The 19,848-nt window shown below is 42.6% G+C and overlaps 1 protein-coding gene across 1 annotated transcript; it reads right to left on the reverse strand.

Annotated features, from left to right (window-relative positions):
* Positions 1–1,987: 1,987 nt before the first annotated feature.
* Positions 1,988–18,548, reverse strand: tmem116 (transmembrane protein 116). The gene is made up of 11 exons (XM_078251985.1): positions 18,321–18,548; positions 13,770–13,816; positions 11,260–11,323; positions 11,034–11,153; positions 7,789–7,890; positions 7,205–7,254; positions 6,175–6,258; positions 5,914–6,049; positions 4,322–4,466; positions 4,117–4,196; positions 1,988–2,697 (listed from the first exon to the last, which is right to left on the reverse strand). Exons 1-11 carry the CDS (start codon positions 18,399–18,401, stop codon positions 2,530–2,532), a joined length of 1,077 nt encoding a protein of 358 aa, XP_078108111.1. The 5' UTR covers positions 18,402–18,548; the 3' UTR covers positions 1,988–2,529.
* Between the last annotated feature and the right edge of the window lie 1,300 nt (positions 18,549–19,848).

Raw genomic sequence — 19,848 nt, forward strand, 5'->3', positions numbered from 1 at the left:
GAGCGAGGTCAGGCTCCTGCGTCAGGCGGCTTCTCTCTGAATGGAGCGCTGTTCTGTGGTGTGACGCCTCGCTAAGTTTCTGCACGGTTAGTCAGCAGCATAAAGGGATAACATCCCAGCAGCATTTACTGTTTGAATTTAGCTGCTCCAGAGCTCTGGTGAGCTGGCTACCAGCGGCAGTTGTTTAGCCGCCAATAGGTGACTGTGAGCTGGCTACCAGCGGCAGTTGTTTAGCCGCCAATAGGTGACTGTGAGCTGGCTATAGGCACCGCCAGATGACGCTCCTGTCAAGGGCCGTGGTAGTGGAGTTTAGACAGAAAACGTGAGTGTCATGCAGCGACGACAGTTACGTTTAGACACCAAAACAAGTCGTTAGGTTTAGGAAAAAGATGGTGGCTTGGTTTAAACACTCCCGAGGAACAAACGAGCGTTTCCTGGGTAAAACAGTATTTTTTTTTTCAACCATATTGAAAAAAAAAAAACGTGGATGGTTCCATACAACGCACTTCACAAGTAAAATAAATGATCAGTTCACTAATTTCATTGAATGTGGGTGTTTTGTTAAATTTTATAGCATTTGAAGAAAATAATTGATAAAATAACGTTAAATAAAAGCTTCAAAAACGTTGAAAAGTGACACAAACATCGGGAAATGTAACAAACGTCAAAAAAAGCTTCAAAAACATCAGGAAATGCGACAAAAATGTCAAAACAAAGCTTCAAAAACATCAAAAAGCTTAAAAAATGTTGGGGTAAAGCAACAAAAAGTGTCAAAAAAGACGGCCAGAATGTTGAAAAACTACTGGGTAGTATTTCGTCTTTGCCGCAAAGCAAACTTTTCTCTCCGGCTTGAACACGATGTGTTTCATGTTGACACCACATTGTGGTATTTCATTTTGAGATTATTTTCCATTGGCTATTGAAGTGCATAAACAAGTGTTTTTTGTGTAAAAAGTGTCACTTTTGCTAGTTTGACGGCGGAAAAAAGGGTCCGTGCGCCGGGCGCATGGTTCATAAAGGGTTGTACTTAGTGTCTTCATTAATCAGAGGTGTGTTTTGGGCGTAACATGCAATCAACCAATCAGAGATCATCTCCCATTCCCTTTAAAAGCCAGGCGCGTTTGGACCTTGGAGCATTGCTGTTATGATGGAGGATTTGCACCGTAATATTTGTATTTGTAATCTTCTGCATGTGTGTGTGCTGCTGTGCGTCCCTGTGTGTGTAACAAGCATAGTGTGTGCGCTCTGTGCACGAGCCTAGGAGCATTTTACTAATGCTCTGTTAAAATAACAATGAAATGCTGCGTTATTGACTTTAGACCAGGTTTTTGTTGGTCAATGGTGCCATCACTTCCCGCTGCCTCAAGATAGCAATACGCCCAGAATGCACCTGAACACACCTCCCTGTAAGACCAGCACGCCCAGAATGCACCTGAACACACCTCCCTGTAAGACCAGCACGCCCAGAATGCACCTGAACACACCTCCCTGTAAGACCAGCATGCCCAGAATGCACCTGAACACACCTCCCTGTAAGACCAGCACGCCCAGAATGCACCTGAACACACCTCCCTGTAAGACCAGCATGGGCCACAGATGGACGCAGGTGCATTTGTTATTTAAACGACGTGGGCGCTGGACGGTCATAAAATAGCAAAGACACTTGCATCGGGCTTTGCGCCGTGCTGCTAGATAGGGCCCCTAGACTCATAAAAAGTTTCCTCCGTCCTATTGACACTCAAAATATATTCTTCAGGATGCTTCAGTTCTCCTAAAATCTAAACTTCACTAACTCTTGAATCGAAGACTTCAAACTTGCAAGCTAAGAGCAGAATGAGGCTTAAATATTGTCTCAAACCGGACTGTTTTGCCACATATATTCACATATTCAAAGCACTTTTCAATTTAATGTGGATATGAAAAGTTTAAAGGGGCTTTCAATCTTCTTTCTCTGGTACATGTGAACTGTAAGAAATGACTGAATATGTTTGTTTACAGCCTAAAACTTCTCATATTTTAATATGTTTTTGTTCTGTTGGTTTACAGACAAAAGAAGTAAAAATGATTCGACAGGTTTACATTTTTAAACCTGCTATAATGATTTCCAGACTCATAAAAAAGTTGCCATCCTGTTGACACTCATTGGTAACATAATAATTTTTCACATGTACACTTACAGACAGATTTGACCCAGATAATAACATTAAAACCAACCACATATGAGGTTATGTCAGTTCAGAGTCAATGCAGCAATGCAGCAGTGTCTTTCAAATCCTGTTTTTGTTGTCGCTGTTGCTCTCAGCGTAAACTCCCCCCTGGCTGCTTCTGCTTCTCTCTTTCTCGCCTCTGCGGTTCAGGATCAGAAGTGGGAGTGTTCATCCTCTGCAGACACTCAGCAGCGGGGTTTCCCCCGCTCACGGAACCTGAAAGTTGAGACCTTTCCTCTTGAGTCTTTTGCTGCAGATGACAGTACAAGCACCTGCTCAGTTTCACTTTCAGTTTCAGCGTGACACTCCTCGTCTGTCTTTTTCAGAAGGCGTGGAGTGCTTGGTAGCGTATGATCTTCTGGGATCTCAGCAGAGGCGTCTGAGTGTCCATGTCTCGAGATAAAACCCTCCTGCCGACTCGCCGGAGACGTGCACAGGTCCATCCGTACACCAGACAGTTGAGAAAACCCTGAGAGGCCGAGGTGAAAGCCTAAAGGACAGAGAACAGTCAGTGAAACGTACACGGCTTTCTGTTTCTGCACACTTAAAGGTTCAATCCAGATGTTTTGCATGTTTCATACGTGTTCTTTCAAACTCTCCAAAAATCTCCAAAAAGGTTTATTTCAGCACTGAAATATACACAAACATTTAAGTTACAAATATGATCTTTGGTCCCTGAAAGGGGTGTTGTTGCTCATAAGTTTATGAACTCATGCTAAAGTTGAATAAAAAGGGAAATAACATTTTTTGGAAATTGATCTTAATGCCTTAATTAAAAAAAATTAGGAAAAATCCAACCTTTAAGGACACCAATTTCCTTTGTGAATGAATAATGTATCGTCAATAAATAAATGTTCTTCCTTAAAATACAGGGGGCATAAGTCAGTACACCCCTATGTTAAATTCCCATAGAGGCAGGCAGACTTTTATTTTGAAAGGCCAGTTATTTCATGGATCCAGGATACTATGCATCCTGATAAAGTTCCCTTGGCCCCCACATCATCACATACCCTTCACCATACCCCCCCATCATCACATACCCTTCACCATACCCCCACATCATCACATACCCTTCACCATACCCCCACATCATCACATACCCTTCACCATACCCCCACATCATCACATACCCTTCACCATACCCCCACATCATCACATACCCTTCACCATACCCCCACATCATCACATACCCTTCACCATACCCCCACATCATCACATACCCTTCACCATACCTAGAGATTGACATGGGGTTCTTTCCATAAAATCATCTCTCAATGCAAATCAAACCAGCTATTAGGCTAACTGAAATACAACCATGCCAATCTCTAGGTATGGTGAAGGGTATGTGATGATGTGGGGGTATGGTGAAGGGTGTGTGATGATGGGGGGGTATTTTAATGCCAAAGGCCAAGGGAACTTCATCAGGATGTATAGTATCCTGGATCCATGAAATAACTGGCCTTTCAAAATAAAAGTCTGCCTGCCTCTAATATTTTGTTCCAATGCGTTCATGGACTCTCTATGGGCTTCTCCCTTGACTGTATGCCTCCACGTCCCCCCCAATTGCTGCGAGCTTCTCCTCTACTATACGGTTATTCCTACTGTGAGACAGTAAGTCGCATGGTTATGACACAATCGTTAGCCTATTTTTATAAAAATGTTTGCTACGGAGCCATAACGTGAGGTACAAGGTAATGGAGCCTTTTATACATTGTCGTGTTTCTTTAGAGATAAACAACGGACAAATAGAGTCTTTAAACGCTTCAGATGTAAAGTTATTCACTGTCAAAGTGGTGCCCAAATGAAGTGGAGTCAATGGGATGCTAACGGAAGGTGATGGCTTGTTGGCCTCAGAATCTCCCCATAGGAGGTACGCTTTCCAGATGCTGGCTTACCCCCTCGGACTGACCTGAGATATGTAGAGGACGACCCCTGCCTTGCCGTGACCTGCGGAGGGCGTCGCCACCCGCAGAAATGCCAGAGCCACCGCTGAGGAAACAAAAACACAGCAAACAGATTCAAACCCTGCGCTTCCATCATTCATAACAACCAATCAGAAACACCTGCTGTCTCCAGTAACCATGGGGAATTTGAATATGGAGGCGGAAACAGACCTGGACCCCAACAGAGGACGAAAACCAGCGGGTACAGGAGCATCCTCCGGTCCATCACACGGAAGGAGGCCTGCTGCTCATTGCCCAGGTAACCGGTCGACGTCACGACTCGCCTGTAAATCTGACGGGCTTTAACCACGAGCCCCTGCAGCAGGAGAGGATATATATATATATAATTGACACATTTTCTGATGTTTTTGTCACTTTCTTTCCATGTTTTCGATGCTATTCTTCTCTAACGCCAACTTATTACCAATAGTTTTACACATATTTTTGGAATTTATGGTCAATAAATCTCATTTATAGGAGATTATACCTAATTATGAAATGATGAATGATTTTGACTAATGAATGATGAACTTATGTTGGTGGAGATTCACAGACGTGTGGATGTCAAAGTTTAGTCAGGTTTTAAAACCATTTACAGTTTTTCAAATGCTATGAAATTAAATACCCACAACACAATGAAAGTAGTAATCGAGTACTTGCAATTGTACCCTTATTTCTGATATAGAAGTTTTGAGAACAGGTCAAATTTGACCAGAGGACAACATGACTTAATAGTGAGGTCAGTTATTTGTTTTACCAAGCAGATGCATTCATGCTTTAATTAGCAACTACGGTCAATCGATTCAAATGTTTGCTGTCTGCATCCGCTTCAAGACACTAGTACTTACATACACGGACATGAATGGATCAGCTACAGCATGCATCCAGGACATGGTCAAACCCTACACCCCAACCCGCCCACTCCGCTTGCATCAGCCAACCTGCTTGCTGCTACCTCACAGCGAGGGACAACTAATCACTCAACAGAATCCCGACTGTTCGCTGTCCTGGCTCCTAAATGGTGGAATGAGCTCCCTGTTGACATCAGGATGGCCGAAAGCCTACGCATCTTCCGCCGAAGCCTAAAAACACATCTCTTCTGACTGCTTTGCCTTCTGAGAATATAGTTCCCAGTATGTATACGGTTAGAAGATGGCTGTGTGTCATGTGACCTTGTTATTTGTACACGCTGTGAATATACAAATCACTACATGTAAATAGGAACATGTTGGCGTTATTTGGTCACTTATTGGGAGCAGTAGGCTAGATGGAGCCGGTTACCTCCAGGATCTGTGCTAAGCTAGGCTAGCGGTGGGGTGCGTCAGACAGAGTTACGACACACACGGAGATGAGAAGGGTATGTATGGACTTATCTAACTCTGGGGGATACGGGGAATAAGACAAAGTCCCAATAAGTAGGCATGTTCCTTTAAGTGCCCAAGACAACATGTGGGACATTTGACCAATAAAGTGAATCTTAATCTTGATCTTGATCTGTTCTGAATGTACTTTAAGTATGAGAACGGAAAACACTCCTGTGTCTTCTGTCGTATTAGAAGGTAAGAACAAACGGCTCGTGTGGTTAAGACGACTTATTGCATTTCCCCCTACTTTCTGACATTTAATTGATTAGCGATTAATCGTGCAAATGAGCAGGTAATCAATAATGAAAATAATCATCAGTTGAACGTCAGCCACGCACATGTTCTTTCATGTCATGTAATGTCACATCACGTCATTTCACATCACGCGTCGTTACTCACTATGATGCTGAGCAGCGTGAGGAGGAAGATGGCGAGGAAGACGGCGATACTGTAAGTGTGCAGCAGGCTGCAGGCTCTGATTGGCTGCTGGTGCTCCGAGGTAAGATACAGCTCTCCGGTGTGCATCAGTAGACACCTGGCGAGGTACGGTGCACAGCGAGGGTCAAAAAATGCAAACATCACACACATTGTTATCATCAAAACCTTAAACTTTCACTCATGCAATGGTAGTCTGAACATTTAAAGGTTCTCTCCTGTCACCTGTAGGGCTCGCTGAAGTTGGCCTGACATTGGCTGATGTTTCCTTGTATAAACACAGGTGTCATCAGCAACACAGGAATCAGACTGCAAACACAACGGAGGAAGTCAGACATATTTTACATATTCCCATGTGTGTTAAATGTTGCCATGCGATAAAACAGTTTTAACCATGGTCTGGGTAAATCCTCGATTCTGATTGGCTGCAGGGGTGTCCATAAAAAAGTGATGTAGGACACCTACTAAAGGAGGTCCGGTGAAACTGACTGTTTACTGTTCTAAATGAATGTGCTACATTAAATCAAAAAGGAAATGTGGATCTGTTATTTCCAACACTGTGAGGTGCTTCAGTGCCTCGTCCTCTGAACACCACAGGATGGCGCTAACACACACGCTGCAGGAAGTACGTCATACTTCCCCTCTGGACTGACCTTGTTTCACAGAGAATAACGTTATCTCCGTTCACTGTTCAGGTCGCTACTTCAGGCTGCGGCTATATTGTTTTGGGGATAATGACATGGCTGATAGCTAGCTTGTCGTGTTGTTCAACATACTGTCAGGTTATTTTTACTGATTGCCAACTGTACATAATGTGATTGACTTTGGATCTTGCTAGCATAGCGTTAGCTTTCTGGCTCGTAGCTGAGCTGACGGGTTCTACGAGCTGAACGCCAAGTCGTATCTAAGGTCCTTCCTATTTCCTGGAGGAGGGAACATTTGCATTGCATAAGAACCTTATAGGATGGGAATGATTGTTCCAGGTATTAGTCAAACCGTCAGTCATAACCAGGGAAACGGAGTTATTGTTTGTAAAAACTTTAGATTTCGATTGTAAAATGAATTGAAATATAAACTAATGTTTTACAAATATGTTATTTGGCAAGTGACCATGCTATAAGCGGGTTAATGCCCTTCGAGGTGTCCATTGTCAGGTATTAATGAACTTCAGCGGAGGCCGGTTCACGCCTCGCTGTCGTCCATTAATACCTGACAATGGACACCTCGTCGGCCATTAACCCTTACTTGTACTCACCCTGAGAGCAGCGCGGTGGTTTTGCCAGCAGTGCTCACTCTGTTGGAAAACTGGACAACAACATGGGAAATGACGATTGCAATTTATATTCATAGAAAAATGAGATTAGTTAGAAGTAAGAGAGAGATAATATAAGAGATAAGATAAAACGTTATTGTCTGTTCACACAGAACATGTTCTTGCATCGTCTGCTCAAACAATCAACAGATAACAATAAAAACACAAACATAAAAAACATCTGTATGGTCACCCAACACACTCTTTCTCTATAGGGCTGTGGAAACATTGGGCTGTGGGAACATTGGGCTATTGGAACATAGGGCTATGGGAACATAGGGCTGTGGGAATATTGGGCTGTGGGAACATAGGGCTGTGGGAATATTGGGCTGTGGGAACATAGGGCTGTGGGACCATTGGGCTGTGGGAACATAGGGCTGTGGGAACATAAGGCTGTGGGACCATTGGGCTATGGGAACATAGGGCCTAGGGCCTAATTTTCAGTGAAAAAAAAATTCTTAGAAATGTGGGAACATTGGGCTGTGGGACCATTAGATGGAGTAGTGGCGTGTGGTGGTTTCATGTACCTGCACGTATCCATTCATGCAGCTGTAGAACTTCTCTCGGATTCCCGTGTAGAGGTTCCACACGTAGTTCAGGGTGTAGAGGAAGGACGCCATGTACAGAATCTGACAGAACAGAAACACAGTTTGTAGTTTCATCGAATCATAATCACTTCTCATATGAACCCATTCTCACAATTTGGTCCGTGTGATATCGTGTGAAAATGGATGCACACCAATGTGTATGTTATACTACGAAATTAGGCGACGGCCTGCCAGTTACGTAACAGTAATGTTTAAGAGGTCTTTACAGTTAAATCTAGACGGTAAAAGGTGACTGTGAGCCGGGACATGAACACCTGTTTCCTGGGTGAAAGTCTTTGAAAGTGTTTTCTCCATAAAGGACAATATCGGCGCAAAACGAACCTAGGGGTTAACAACAGATGTGTAGCCACTCTGTCATTCTCTGGGACATGTTTTCATGCTAATCGAATGTGTTTGTAGCTTGAAACAAGCTAGCGCGGACCGCTGATTAGCTTACAACGCTAATATTTCAGGCACAGGGAAAGTAAAAACAAATCTCTATTTATACCACTAAAAAGGCTCAAAATATCACCAAACTTCAACGGTAGCATAATGAGGGTCCCTACATGTTAACAGAAGCATTGCGAACAATGTATTTGTGCAGACAGTTTATTAAAAAGATAGATTAGGAAGACAGTAGCTCCCAAGACGGCGGCTGCCTGTATACGAGAACGCGACTGTCTTTATAATCTATCTTTTTAATAAACTGTCTGTACACTTACAATGTTCTCAATGCTTCGGTTAACATTTAGGGACCCTCATTATGCTACCGTTGAAGTATTACTTTCCCTGTGCCTCTAATACTAACGTTGTAAGCTAATCAGCTACAAACACATTCGAATAGCATGAAAACATGTCCCAGAGAATGACAGAGTGGGAACACATCTGTTATTAACCCATAGGTTCGTTTTGTGCCGGAATTGACCTTTAACTTCTTCGAGACACGAACACCTGTTGTCCCGGAAGACATTAAGGAGAAAACTAACAAGACTTTCACACAGGAAACAGGTGTTCGTAGGATATCATACGAATCGTTTTAGTACAATATGCTTCGATGCCATTCATGAGAATGCGTCGACCACAGCTCTCTTATACAGCAGCAGTCAATGTGAGGCTGACAGTAATAAATACTTAGAATACATACAAATGAAAGTACTTTTCGTACGAATGGTTGGTGAGAATAGCCTGTTCATATGGAGCTTGTTTGTGTCACACTCACACTCTCTGACCAGTAAACATCCAGCAGCTGAGCCGAGGCTCGGTGCGTCGGAACAATACATGTAGGTCAGGAATGTTTTGTGCTCTTTATCTCTTTACATCCAGTCTGATGTCCGTCCTGCTTCTGCTGCTCTAATTCCTCCCAGACTGACCCAGTTCAGGGTCTGTTCTGGACCAGGCCAAAATACCAGGACAGGATCTCTTTAAACAGTAGATCTGTTCACGGCTGAATCAATGCCCATGTTTCCATCCACACGTTTTTATGCAAATGAAGTAATATGGAATGAAATATGCCTCATGGAAATAGTAAAATACGACTAAATTTCATGAATATCGACACAGAGTTTGTGCATTCCATCTCATCTCTTCAGATTTTCTCTTAATCTGTAAACGGCTATTATAACTTGTGCAATAATTTGTACGTAGATGGCGCGATCCATTTTGGCTAGCAAACTTTGTACGCAAATGTTTGCTTGAATGTTGTGTGATTCAGTGCGAAAATGAATGGAAACACTAGCCTGACTCCGCCCTCCTACGTACGTACGGTTTGCGGTATATTCGCAGGTGTGACGACTCCTAGGCCTATTAAGTCCCTCTGGTTGCTGGGATCTGGGGCTTGGCTAATGAGGACTGATGACTGACACCTGGATCAACTGATTGCTCACATGTCTATGAATATGAGTGCATGGGCAGTCATTCTCTCTCCCTCCTCAAGGTTGCTTGGTTCGTTTGGATTTTTGGTTTATTTTTGCGTTCTAGCTTTGATACATGTACACACATCCATACATTACACACATTACTGATTAACTGATTGCACGTTTATCTTAGTTAATATAAATAAACTGGATTTAATTGAACAACCACGTGCGTCTCCACCTTTTGTCATGCCTTTGAGCCAGGTCGTGACAGCAGGTTTTCTCCGGCCAAATCTTTACCGGTCCAATCAGTGAAGAGGGAGCGGCTGAGAACGATGACGTTGAGGCCCAGACAGCCAGGTCGCCCCTCTGATAAAACTGCAGCAGAGCATACTGGAGAGAAACCTACCTCACGTATCCATCCCATTAGGAGGGAGGAAGTTGAGATTTTGTGGCCTGTGTGGCAAGCTTCATATGAGAGATCCTTATTTTGGGTGATTTTTGAGGAAACATAGGGAGGAAATATGTTTGTTTGTTATGAGGAAGGAAACCCCATAAAGTTTCCAAACTTTAGTGAAAAAGCACATAGGTTTCCCCCAAAAAATATTAGAAAGCTCTGTCTGACCTGCACTGACCGGCTGTCTGTTAAAGGACCTGGAGTCTTGGTTTCAACTATTTCTTTTTTATTAGAAATTAAATATAAAAAGGCAAATATTAAAAACTAAAACAGTTGCTCAGTGTGTGTGTGTGTGTGTGTGTGTGTGTGTGTGTGTATGTGTGTGTTTCCTGCTCCACTGTGTGTGTGTGTGTGTGTGTGTGTGTGTGTGTGTGTGTTTCCTGCTCCACTGTGTGTGTGTGTGTGTGTGTGTGTGTGTGTGTGTGTGTGTGTGTGTGTGTATGTGCCTGTGTTTGTGTTACCTGCTCCACAGTGTGTGTGTGTGTGTGTGTGTGTGTGTGTATGTGTGTGTGTGTGTGTGTGTGTGTGTGTGTGTGTGTGTGTGTGTGTTACCTGCTCCACAGTGTGTGTGTGTGTGTGTGTGTGTGTGTGTGTGTGTGTTACCTGCTCCACAGTGTGTGTGTTACCTGCTCCAAAGTGTGTGTGTGTGTGTGTGTTACCTGCTCCACAGTGTGTGTGTGTGTGTGTGTGTGTGTGTGTGTGTGTGTGTGTGTATGTGTGTGTGTTACCTGCTCCACAGTGTGTGTGTGTGTTTCCTGCTCCACAGTGTGTGTGTGTGTGTGTGTGTGTGTGTGTGTGTGTGTGTGTGTGTATGTGCCTGTGTTTGTGTTACCTGCTCCACAGTGTGTGTGTGTGTGTGTGTGTGTGTGTGTTACCTGCTCCACAGTGTGCAGGTGGTAACAGTGTGTGCAGCGCTGAGAGAAGAGCGCCACTCCGATGAGCCAGCAGACGGCGAGCAGCAGGTCAGACGCGCAGAGCAGGAGCAGCGGCTGCAGCTGCAAACACAAACACACACAAGGTTTTATCCTTTTAAGGCAGTGCAAACCGCAGCTGCAGCGAGCAGAAAACGTGTAAAACAAAAGAATAAAATAAGGAACTGACCTCCGGCGTCCGGCCGAGTCTCTGTATCGTCACACAGATGATGATGGAGCCTGAACCCAGAACACTGCAGACAGAATCACAGATTCAGTTCAATCCTCCTGTGGTCCTCATCTGACCCATTTTCAAAAAGTTTCTATATCAGAAATTTGGGTTTCTTTCAACCAAATTTTAAAACAAAATAACGAGGATGGTTCCCTACAACGCTCTTCACAAGTTAAATAAATGATCAGTTCACTATTTTCATTAAATGTGGGTGTTTTATTCAATTTTATAGCGTGTAAAGAAAGATGTATAATAGCACGGTGAAAAACGTAGGAAACGTCAAAAAAGCACAGAAAAAAGTGACAAAAACATGGGAAAAGCTTAAAGGTCCAATGTGTGGGAATTTCTCCCATCTGGGGTTGAGATCATATATCGCAATTAACTCTCTCGCGCCACGCAGTTCAAAGTACTACTACAAAGTATTACTCCTCATTTCCACCAACTGCGGAACTTCTGTGGATCCGCTCTGCTGCGGATCGGCTCCGTGCTCCGCCATCCTTCAATACCCACCAGGTCTGGATTTCTGAGGCTGTGACTGACAGCTGAAGTCACGAGGACCCACGAGATCTCGTGAATTCACGTATGATCGCGCGATATAACAGGATGTAGTTTCTATAAACAGAACCACAAAACCAGCAACAGTTTGTTTCCATCCATTATGACGTTTTCAAGGCGTAGTTCAGGGAAATATGACCCGCCGTGAGCATGGTGTATTTTATTTTGAAAATTAACCAGATATTTTATTTTGTTTCTGTGCTCGACTTCCTGTCCTGCACTATCTGCCCTGTGCTGAATTTCTGCGGAGCTCTCCGGCATCTGGCAAGTCAGTGGAAATACACACATTGACTTTAATGGAAACCTACTGACTCCGCCACCGTTCCGCAGCCGTTCCGCAGTTGGTGGAAATTAGCAGTTACAGCTACGGTAGCCTTCAATCTCCAAAAAGCTGGTCTCCTGCTCTTTTCAATATCCTTTTTCTTTTTAGTCGAAGACGAAGAAGACTCCTGTTCCTGAAATCTGGATTTTGAATACGTGTGGTCCTCCATGTTTCCTTCTTCAGGAAGCTACGATACCCGTTAGCAGCGTTAGCAGCAGCTGTTAGTTCATCATGTGACAGAGAAACATGTGAAAGGCGGAGCAGTATGTCCTGTATGTCCCTTATAGTGATCACCGGTTAATGAGACAGCGTTTGTACTCCGCAGCAGTTCCAGTGTGGCTGCTTTCTCCGTGTCGTACTACTGTCCCCCTCGACTGCTTTTTAAAAGTAAACTTTCCATTCAGAATCTTATTGGCATCCATTTCGGCGTCTCGCGCTCGCCATCCACTCAAAACGTAACGTTAGCCTACTACTCTTTGGCCGGCACGCAAGCCCAAACAAGTGTGTGCGGCGTGCCTGTTGTTGTGTTTCCGGTCTAGCTAGATCCGGTGTGGTGTTGTAGTTTTTCTAACGTAGTTGTTGCAACAGCATGTGAAAAAAACTACAACGTTTGCTAGGCCAAAAAGAACGCTAATGTTGCGATAAAAAAATGCACGCCGTTAAAATGGGTTTGCGTTAACTCCGTTAATAACGCGTTCAACTGACAGCACTATTAATAACTAACGCTAACTACCATTTTAGTGATCAATAATGAGCCTGTGTCTATGTTATCTCCTTACATATACCTACGCTCTCCGTCTCTGCTAGATTGGGAATGATTGAGATTTCTCTTGGCACAGCTACCAGAAGACTTCCAACTTTCAGACAGGTTGCTCACGTCACATCTACGTCTTCAAGCTCAGTTGGAGGCTGCTCAGTAACGCTCAGCCATCACCGGGAAAGAGCTTCTAATGTCCTTCACTGGTCTCCGTCCAGAGACACGGGACCTGTTGGTCCATTTCTTTAACTGTCTATGATATTTGGTAACAAACGCTTTGCAGCTTCTCAAAATGTCCCTCCATGAAACAAGCTCTCTAATCAGATTATTTCACACTGAAGTGAACTTCTCAGTCTCTCATTGTCCGTGTGCAGTGACCTTTGACCTTTAACCACCCGCCTCTCCGTTTAATTGCAGAGTGCATGAAGCAGAAACTGAAGCGTACAGTAATGTGCTGAAGGGACATTAAATAGCATCTGAAACAAAGTAAGAATCTCAACCTAAACTAACCCCTATGGACACGTATGGTTATTGTTCATGATAGAAGGTCACAACCGTACGTTTAAATGAGACTGTCCTTCTCTGAAAAGGACAGTTTAAAAATATTCTTAATTCTTTCTTAAAAAATGTGACTTTTTTTCCTAAAATATTGCATCTTTTTCTAAAATATTCGAAATTTTCCCCCAAAACTCCATTAAGTGAACAATCTTTTCTCATAAATCATTTCAAAATAAAAGTAACCGTACGGCGCTGCAGAACCACAGAATTGTGTCGGTAACGAATCCAACTTTTTGCAGAAACCAGTTGAACCAACAGAACCAGGAAGTGACTGACCTGAGCAGAGCCATGACGAGCTGGATCCACCTGACGACTTCATACACCTGCAGACAAGGTGAGTTCCATTATGACAGCACATTTCAGACACGCATTACAGTGATTTACATCAACATCAACACATAAAACAGAGAATAAAAAAAGAAATACGGTAGATTTAAAAGAGTAAAGAGGCGTATAAATATAAGAATGTGGTATCTTCAGGGGTGTAATGTAACTAAGTACTTACTATTTACTCCAGTACTGTACTTCAGTCCAAATGTTGAGGTATTTGTACTTTACTTGAGTCTTTTCTTTTCATGCCACTTTTTACTTCTATTGTACTTTTTACTCCACTACATTCATCTGTTACAGCTTTAGTTACTAGTTACTTTAGTTACTAGTTACTTTACACATTAAGATTTCTGCACACAGAACACATGTAGTTTATAACATGCGTAAACAATATACATAACAATATAACGACTACAAGTCCAGCTGAGATGATCAGACCATTAAACACACAGCTGGTTGGATTCTTTACACGTTCTACAATGGGAGGATTCTTCTTTACTTTTAATACTTTAACTACATTTTCCTGATGATACTTACAGGCTTTTGCTTAAAGTGCTCATAGTGCTTTGTTGTGCATGTTACAAGTTTACAAAGTGAAAAAGCCCAAAGTCCCCCCCAAAGGGACTTACCATCTCCAACAGAAAACACTGTTCACAAACTGCTCCAAACAGCTCTATTGTAGTCCAGCCTTTACTTCAGAGACAAACGTGGTCACTTTGGAACACACGTTATAATGCTCGCCTAGCTGCTAGCATGGCACGCCCTCATACTCTGCTTCTGACTGGCTAGTAGTCCTTACCTAGCTACTGTCAGGGCACGCCCTCATACTCTGCTTCTGACTGGCTAGTAGTCCTTACCTAGGTACTGTCAGGGCACGCCCTCATACTCTGCTTCTGATTGGCTAGTAGTCCTTACCTAGGTACTGTCAGGGCCCTCATACTCTGCTTCTGACTGGCTAGTAGTCCTTACCTAGCTACTGTCAGGGCACCCCCTCATACTCTGCTGGATGATGCTGGGACAAACGACCTATGTGGGCGTTTTTTTCCGGAGGAAGACAGTCTCTTTCATTGTGTTTTCTTCCACCATACCTTTATTTAGGTACCAGTAGGAACTGATAGATGCCTAAACAAAACAACCTATGTTGGCGTTTTTCCAGGTTAGTTTAACACCTCAAAACCACTTTTAGTTCACACTAACGTCACTTTAAAGTACGATTATCACACTGAGGAAGTTTCAAAGTAAAAGGAAACAAAGCAGAGGTCCAAGTAGGAAGTTTACAAAGAAAGCTAATAAAAAAAACTACATTAGTGACCAGTGCAATAGAAACCAGCACTTTATAGATAACTTAATAAACATAAATAGTTCTCAGCATGTTTCTGAGATCTAAAGGCTCAGACTTCATCAGTTTAGAAGTCTAAAGTGTGACATTTAATGAGGAAACGTTAACATGAAAACTGAAGCTGGTTTGAGTCGCTTCTCTTTTGGGTTTTTGTGTCTCGCCGTCTTCTCTATTTTTAACACTTTCACTCTCAGACATCTGCAGCTGATTTGAACATGAAGTTTTAATGCTCCTGTTGTCCTCTTCAAACCGTTTCTATATCAGTAATTAGTTTTTTTCAACCAAATTGTCAAAAAGAAATAACGTGGATGGTCCCGTACGATGCTCTTCACAAGTAAAATAAATGATCAGTTCACTACTTTCATTGAATTTGGGTGTTTTATTTAATTTTATAGCATGTAAAGGAAAATTGGTAACAGAACGTTGAAAAACGTAGGAAAAGAAATGTCAAAAAAGCACAGAAAAAGTGACAAAAAACTTGGAAAAAAGTGACAAAAAACGTCGAAAAAGACGACCAAAACGTTGGGTTAAGGACAAGTCTGCCTGGCAACAAATCTCTGTTGCCACAAATTACTCAGCAGGAGTAATAAGTCCCCCAAATAAGTTTAGTTTAAAGTACTTTTTACTTCTACATCTATGGTGAAAAGTATTAAAAGATCCATTTCTGGATTTTATAATTCGATATCAGTTCACTCAAACAAAGATCGATTTTAATTGGACAATCGATCATTTTAACTTGGCCCTTAATATAATATATAGTATTTTTTCTGCAGAATGAGGACTTTTACTTTGGTATATTTTGATGCTGATACTTTTCTGAGAGAGTCAACACTCTGAGTACTTCTTCCACCACATACATTATATATCAAGGGCTTTATATCCATTTGAAAATGGATATAAACAAGGCTTTTTGTTGCCTTTTCGTCGCCTTTCTTTGTTGTCGCCTTTGTTGTCGCCTTTTCGTTGCCTTTGTTGTCGCCTTTGTTGTCGCCTTTTCGTTGCCTTTGTTGTCGCCTTTGTTGTCGCTTTTGTTGTTGCCTTTTCTTTGCCTTTTTGTCACCTTTTTGTCGCCTTTTTGTCGCCTTTATTGTTGCATGAATGTGTAAAGATTACAACTGGTTGAGATAAAAAGAATGGGGGCGTAATTAACTTTAGATTTGACTTGTTTGACTTCAGACGTCTCTACGTCTTCTTACAGCTGGAACATACCGAACACGTTTACAAGCGTCACGTATAGCAGCGTAGCGCAGCGCAGCTATTTTTATCTCGCCGCCCATGTTATCCAATCTGTCCGGCCACACTGGGCGTCGGCCCGCACACTGCAGCGATCGTTTCGGCATCTCCTCTATTTTTTGCGCAATACGTGAGCATATGTGTCGAGCCAGTCAGATAATCACATACAAGAAGACCACAGTGCAGCCGGATACTTTACCAAAATAAACACAACATGCAATCAGGCACACGGAGAGAGTGACACACACACACTGTGGAGCAGGTAACACACACACACACACACACACACACACACACACACACACACTGAGCAACTGTTTTAGACAATTACTGAGCCTTTGTTTAAACACAAAACTATATATTTTTATTTAATTTCTAATAAAAAAGAAATAGTTGAAACCAAGACTTCAGGTCCTTTAACTGACAGCCGGTCAGGTCAGGCCACTGGGGGGGGACTTTATGGGGTTTCCCTTCCTTCCTCATAACATACACATATATTTCCTTCTTATGTTTCCTCAAAAATTACCCAAAACAATGCATCCTACTAAAACAAAGGGACGCTTCACAACTGGAAAGTCTTAACTTCCTCCTGAGAAATGCAGCTGAAATAGAACCTTTCCCTTCAAACAGCTGTACCAGCTATACTTTACTGCAGTAAAAGTACTAAAACACACAGTGAAAATACTCCACTACAACTTAGAGTCGTTATGTTGCAGTAAAATGTTCCCTGTCAGTCCTGTTTTCAGCTTTGTGACGATTTTCCTGCTAATTGCAAAGTAGTGGTGGGCGGCTCGATCCAAATATCGATAATATCGATACCAACGTTGGTATATAATGAGACCGATACTTTAGTTTCAGTTTCTCCCCAGTATGCATCGCTGCGGTTTCATCAAGGATGCGACCTGGCTGTCTGTGCCGGTGTCTGTTTATGTGCCGCTGCTTTCAAATTCCACAACACTGATCCACATTTTTCACAATTTTCTGACATTTTAGAGACCAGACAAACTCATCCATTCATCCAGAAAATAATCTGCATATTAATTTCCATACAGTAACACACACACACACACACACACAGTGCATTTCACTATCTTTGTGGGGACCTGTCGTTGACATAATGCATTCCCTAGCCCCTTACCCTAACCTTAACCATCCCAACTAAATGCCTAACCTTAACCCTTACCCTCACCCTAACCAGAACCTCATTCTAACCCTAATCCTAAAACCAAGTCTTAACCCTCAAACAGACCTTTAACCTCAAGTATAGTGTACTCATAGTTTTTGGACCCCACGAATGTAGTTAAACAAGAACACACACACACACACACACACACACACACACACACACACACACACACACACACACTTGTTTTAGACATCTAATGTTTGTTCTTTAAGATAAAATACAATTCCAGTGTCACTAATGATTGTAGTTGGACTTCTTTAGTTTTAAGTTTGATCTTTAAGCTTTTTGAGTGTTATGTAGTTTATTATGTGCTCTAGCGTTTCCAAAGGTTTAAGACACAGATATAGAGATAATAACGGTCCAAAATGATGTGAAAAAGAGACACAAAGTGACTACAAAGAGACACCAAATGACCACAGAGACCCAAAACAACCCCAAAGGAAACACAAATGACCAAAAAGATGACTACAAAGGGACACAATAACCCCACAAAGAGACAAAACTCCACAAAGAGAAGGGAAATTGCATTTTTTTAAATTGAAAAACGTGACATTTTCTTGAGGAACGGGCACCTAAAACCCAGCGCCAAATACAAGCGCCTATAAGTCTTCCACAAAGTGAGGGAAAACACTGCATTCCTATTGGTTGATAATACCTCTGTACTTGTACTTAATAATAAACTAAAAGAAGCAGTATTTTTTCTAAGTAATAGCACAGTAATTGATCCGAGGTTTCTCACCTCGGTCCAGTCGTTTGCTCCGGTGGTGTTTTTCTCCGGGCTGTTGGGGAAGACCTCGGGCAGACTCTCTGCAGCCCACATGCTGAAAACTCTCCCTGATTTAAAGATGATTCAAGATGAGAATGAAGGTATGTGTGTGTGTAGCCTGGAGCTGAGACTGTCAGATAAACCCCCCAGCAGGGAGGTTTTTATCCTGCAGCTGACAGACAGGAGGCTGGACTTATTTCCACTGACTCTGCCCACACAATACACTCCATCTTCAATGCTCTTGTTGCCATGTGAAATCCCCTGTCAGTATTATGAAGTGTTCTCAGTGGTGGAGTCTATACCAGTGTTTCTCAAATGAGGGTGCTCTGGAGGGTACGTGTACCCCTAGGGGTACTCTGGAGGACTGCAGGGGGTACGTGTCCCTCTAAGGGTACTCTGGAGGACTGCAGGGGGTACGTGTCCCTCTAAGGGTACTCTGGAGGACTGCAGGGGGTACGTGTCCCCCTAGGGGTACTCTGGAGTACTGCAGGGGTACGTGTCCCCCTAGGGGTACTCTGGAGGACTGCAGGGGGTACGTGTCCCCCTAGGGGTACTTTGGAGGACTGCAGGGGGTACATGTCCCCCTAGGGGTACTCTGGAGGACTGCAGGGGGTACGTGTCCCCCTAGGGGTACTCTGGAGGACTGCAGGGGGTACATGTACCCCTAGGGGTACTTTGGAGGACTGCAGGGGGTACGTGACATTTTTTGCAAAAAGTTTTTCAGTTACAAGGCTGTAGTTACTTCTACTGTCTTTTTCAAAGTTTTTGTAGCTGTTTTTGAAGTTTGTCACCTTTTCTTGAAGGTTTTGTCGTTTGTTTTGACCTATTCTTGCCTTTCTTCCTTACTTTTTTCTTTTTTTTCTTCGAAGTTTTTTTTGTCGCTTATTTGAATTTTTTGTTCCTTTTGTCGCCCTAGTGTTGCCTTCCTATTTTCTACTGTTTTTTTTTTTATTTTTGTTACTATTATTCAACCTATTCTTGCCTTCCTTCCTTCTTTCTACTATCTTTTTTCCAAGTTTTTGTCTCCTTTTTCCATCATCATCTAAATGTTTTCCAGGTCCAAGGCTGTTGTTTAGTAAATCTGTCTCTGACATCGCTGTATTCTTCCTCTTTATACAGACTTTTTTATTCTACCAAACATCATTCGTGCTGGTTGAGGGTACATGGCTTAAAAACACTCTTCAAAGGGGAACATTATTGAAAAAAGCTTGAGAACCACTGATGTAGACAACATGATGTAGACTACACCACTGGATGTTCTGCTAAAAAAGGGGATATTTTTTGTCCTGAGGGTGGCACTAAAAAGAAAGAATCGGGGGTTTGTTCTGACTCTAGCTTAGTCCGGTCCCGAACAAAAAAGGACAAAATATCCTCTTTTTTTTTAGGCAGAACAGTTCATTATACTTACAAGATTTAACAGGACTGGAGTTCACTCAGTTACACGCCTTCCTCCAGATGTGGAATCAAAGTAACTTTACTCAAGATGTTTACTTAAAGACAA

This window comes from Sander vitreus, chromosome 6 (assembly GCF_031162955.1).
Source record: "Sander vitreus isolate 19-12246 chromosome 6, sanVit1, whole genome shotgun sequence".
In the NCBI taxonomy this organism is placed as follows: Eukaryota; Metazoa; Chordata; class Actinopteri; order Perciformes; family Percidae; genus Sander; species Sander vitreus.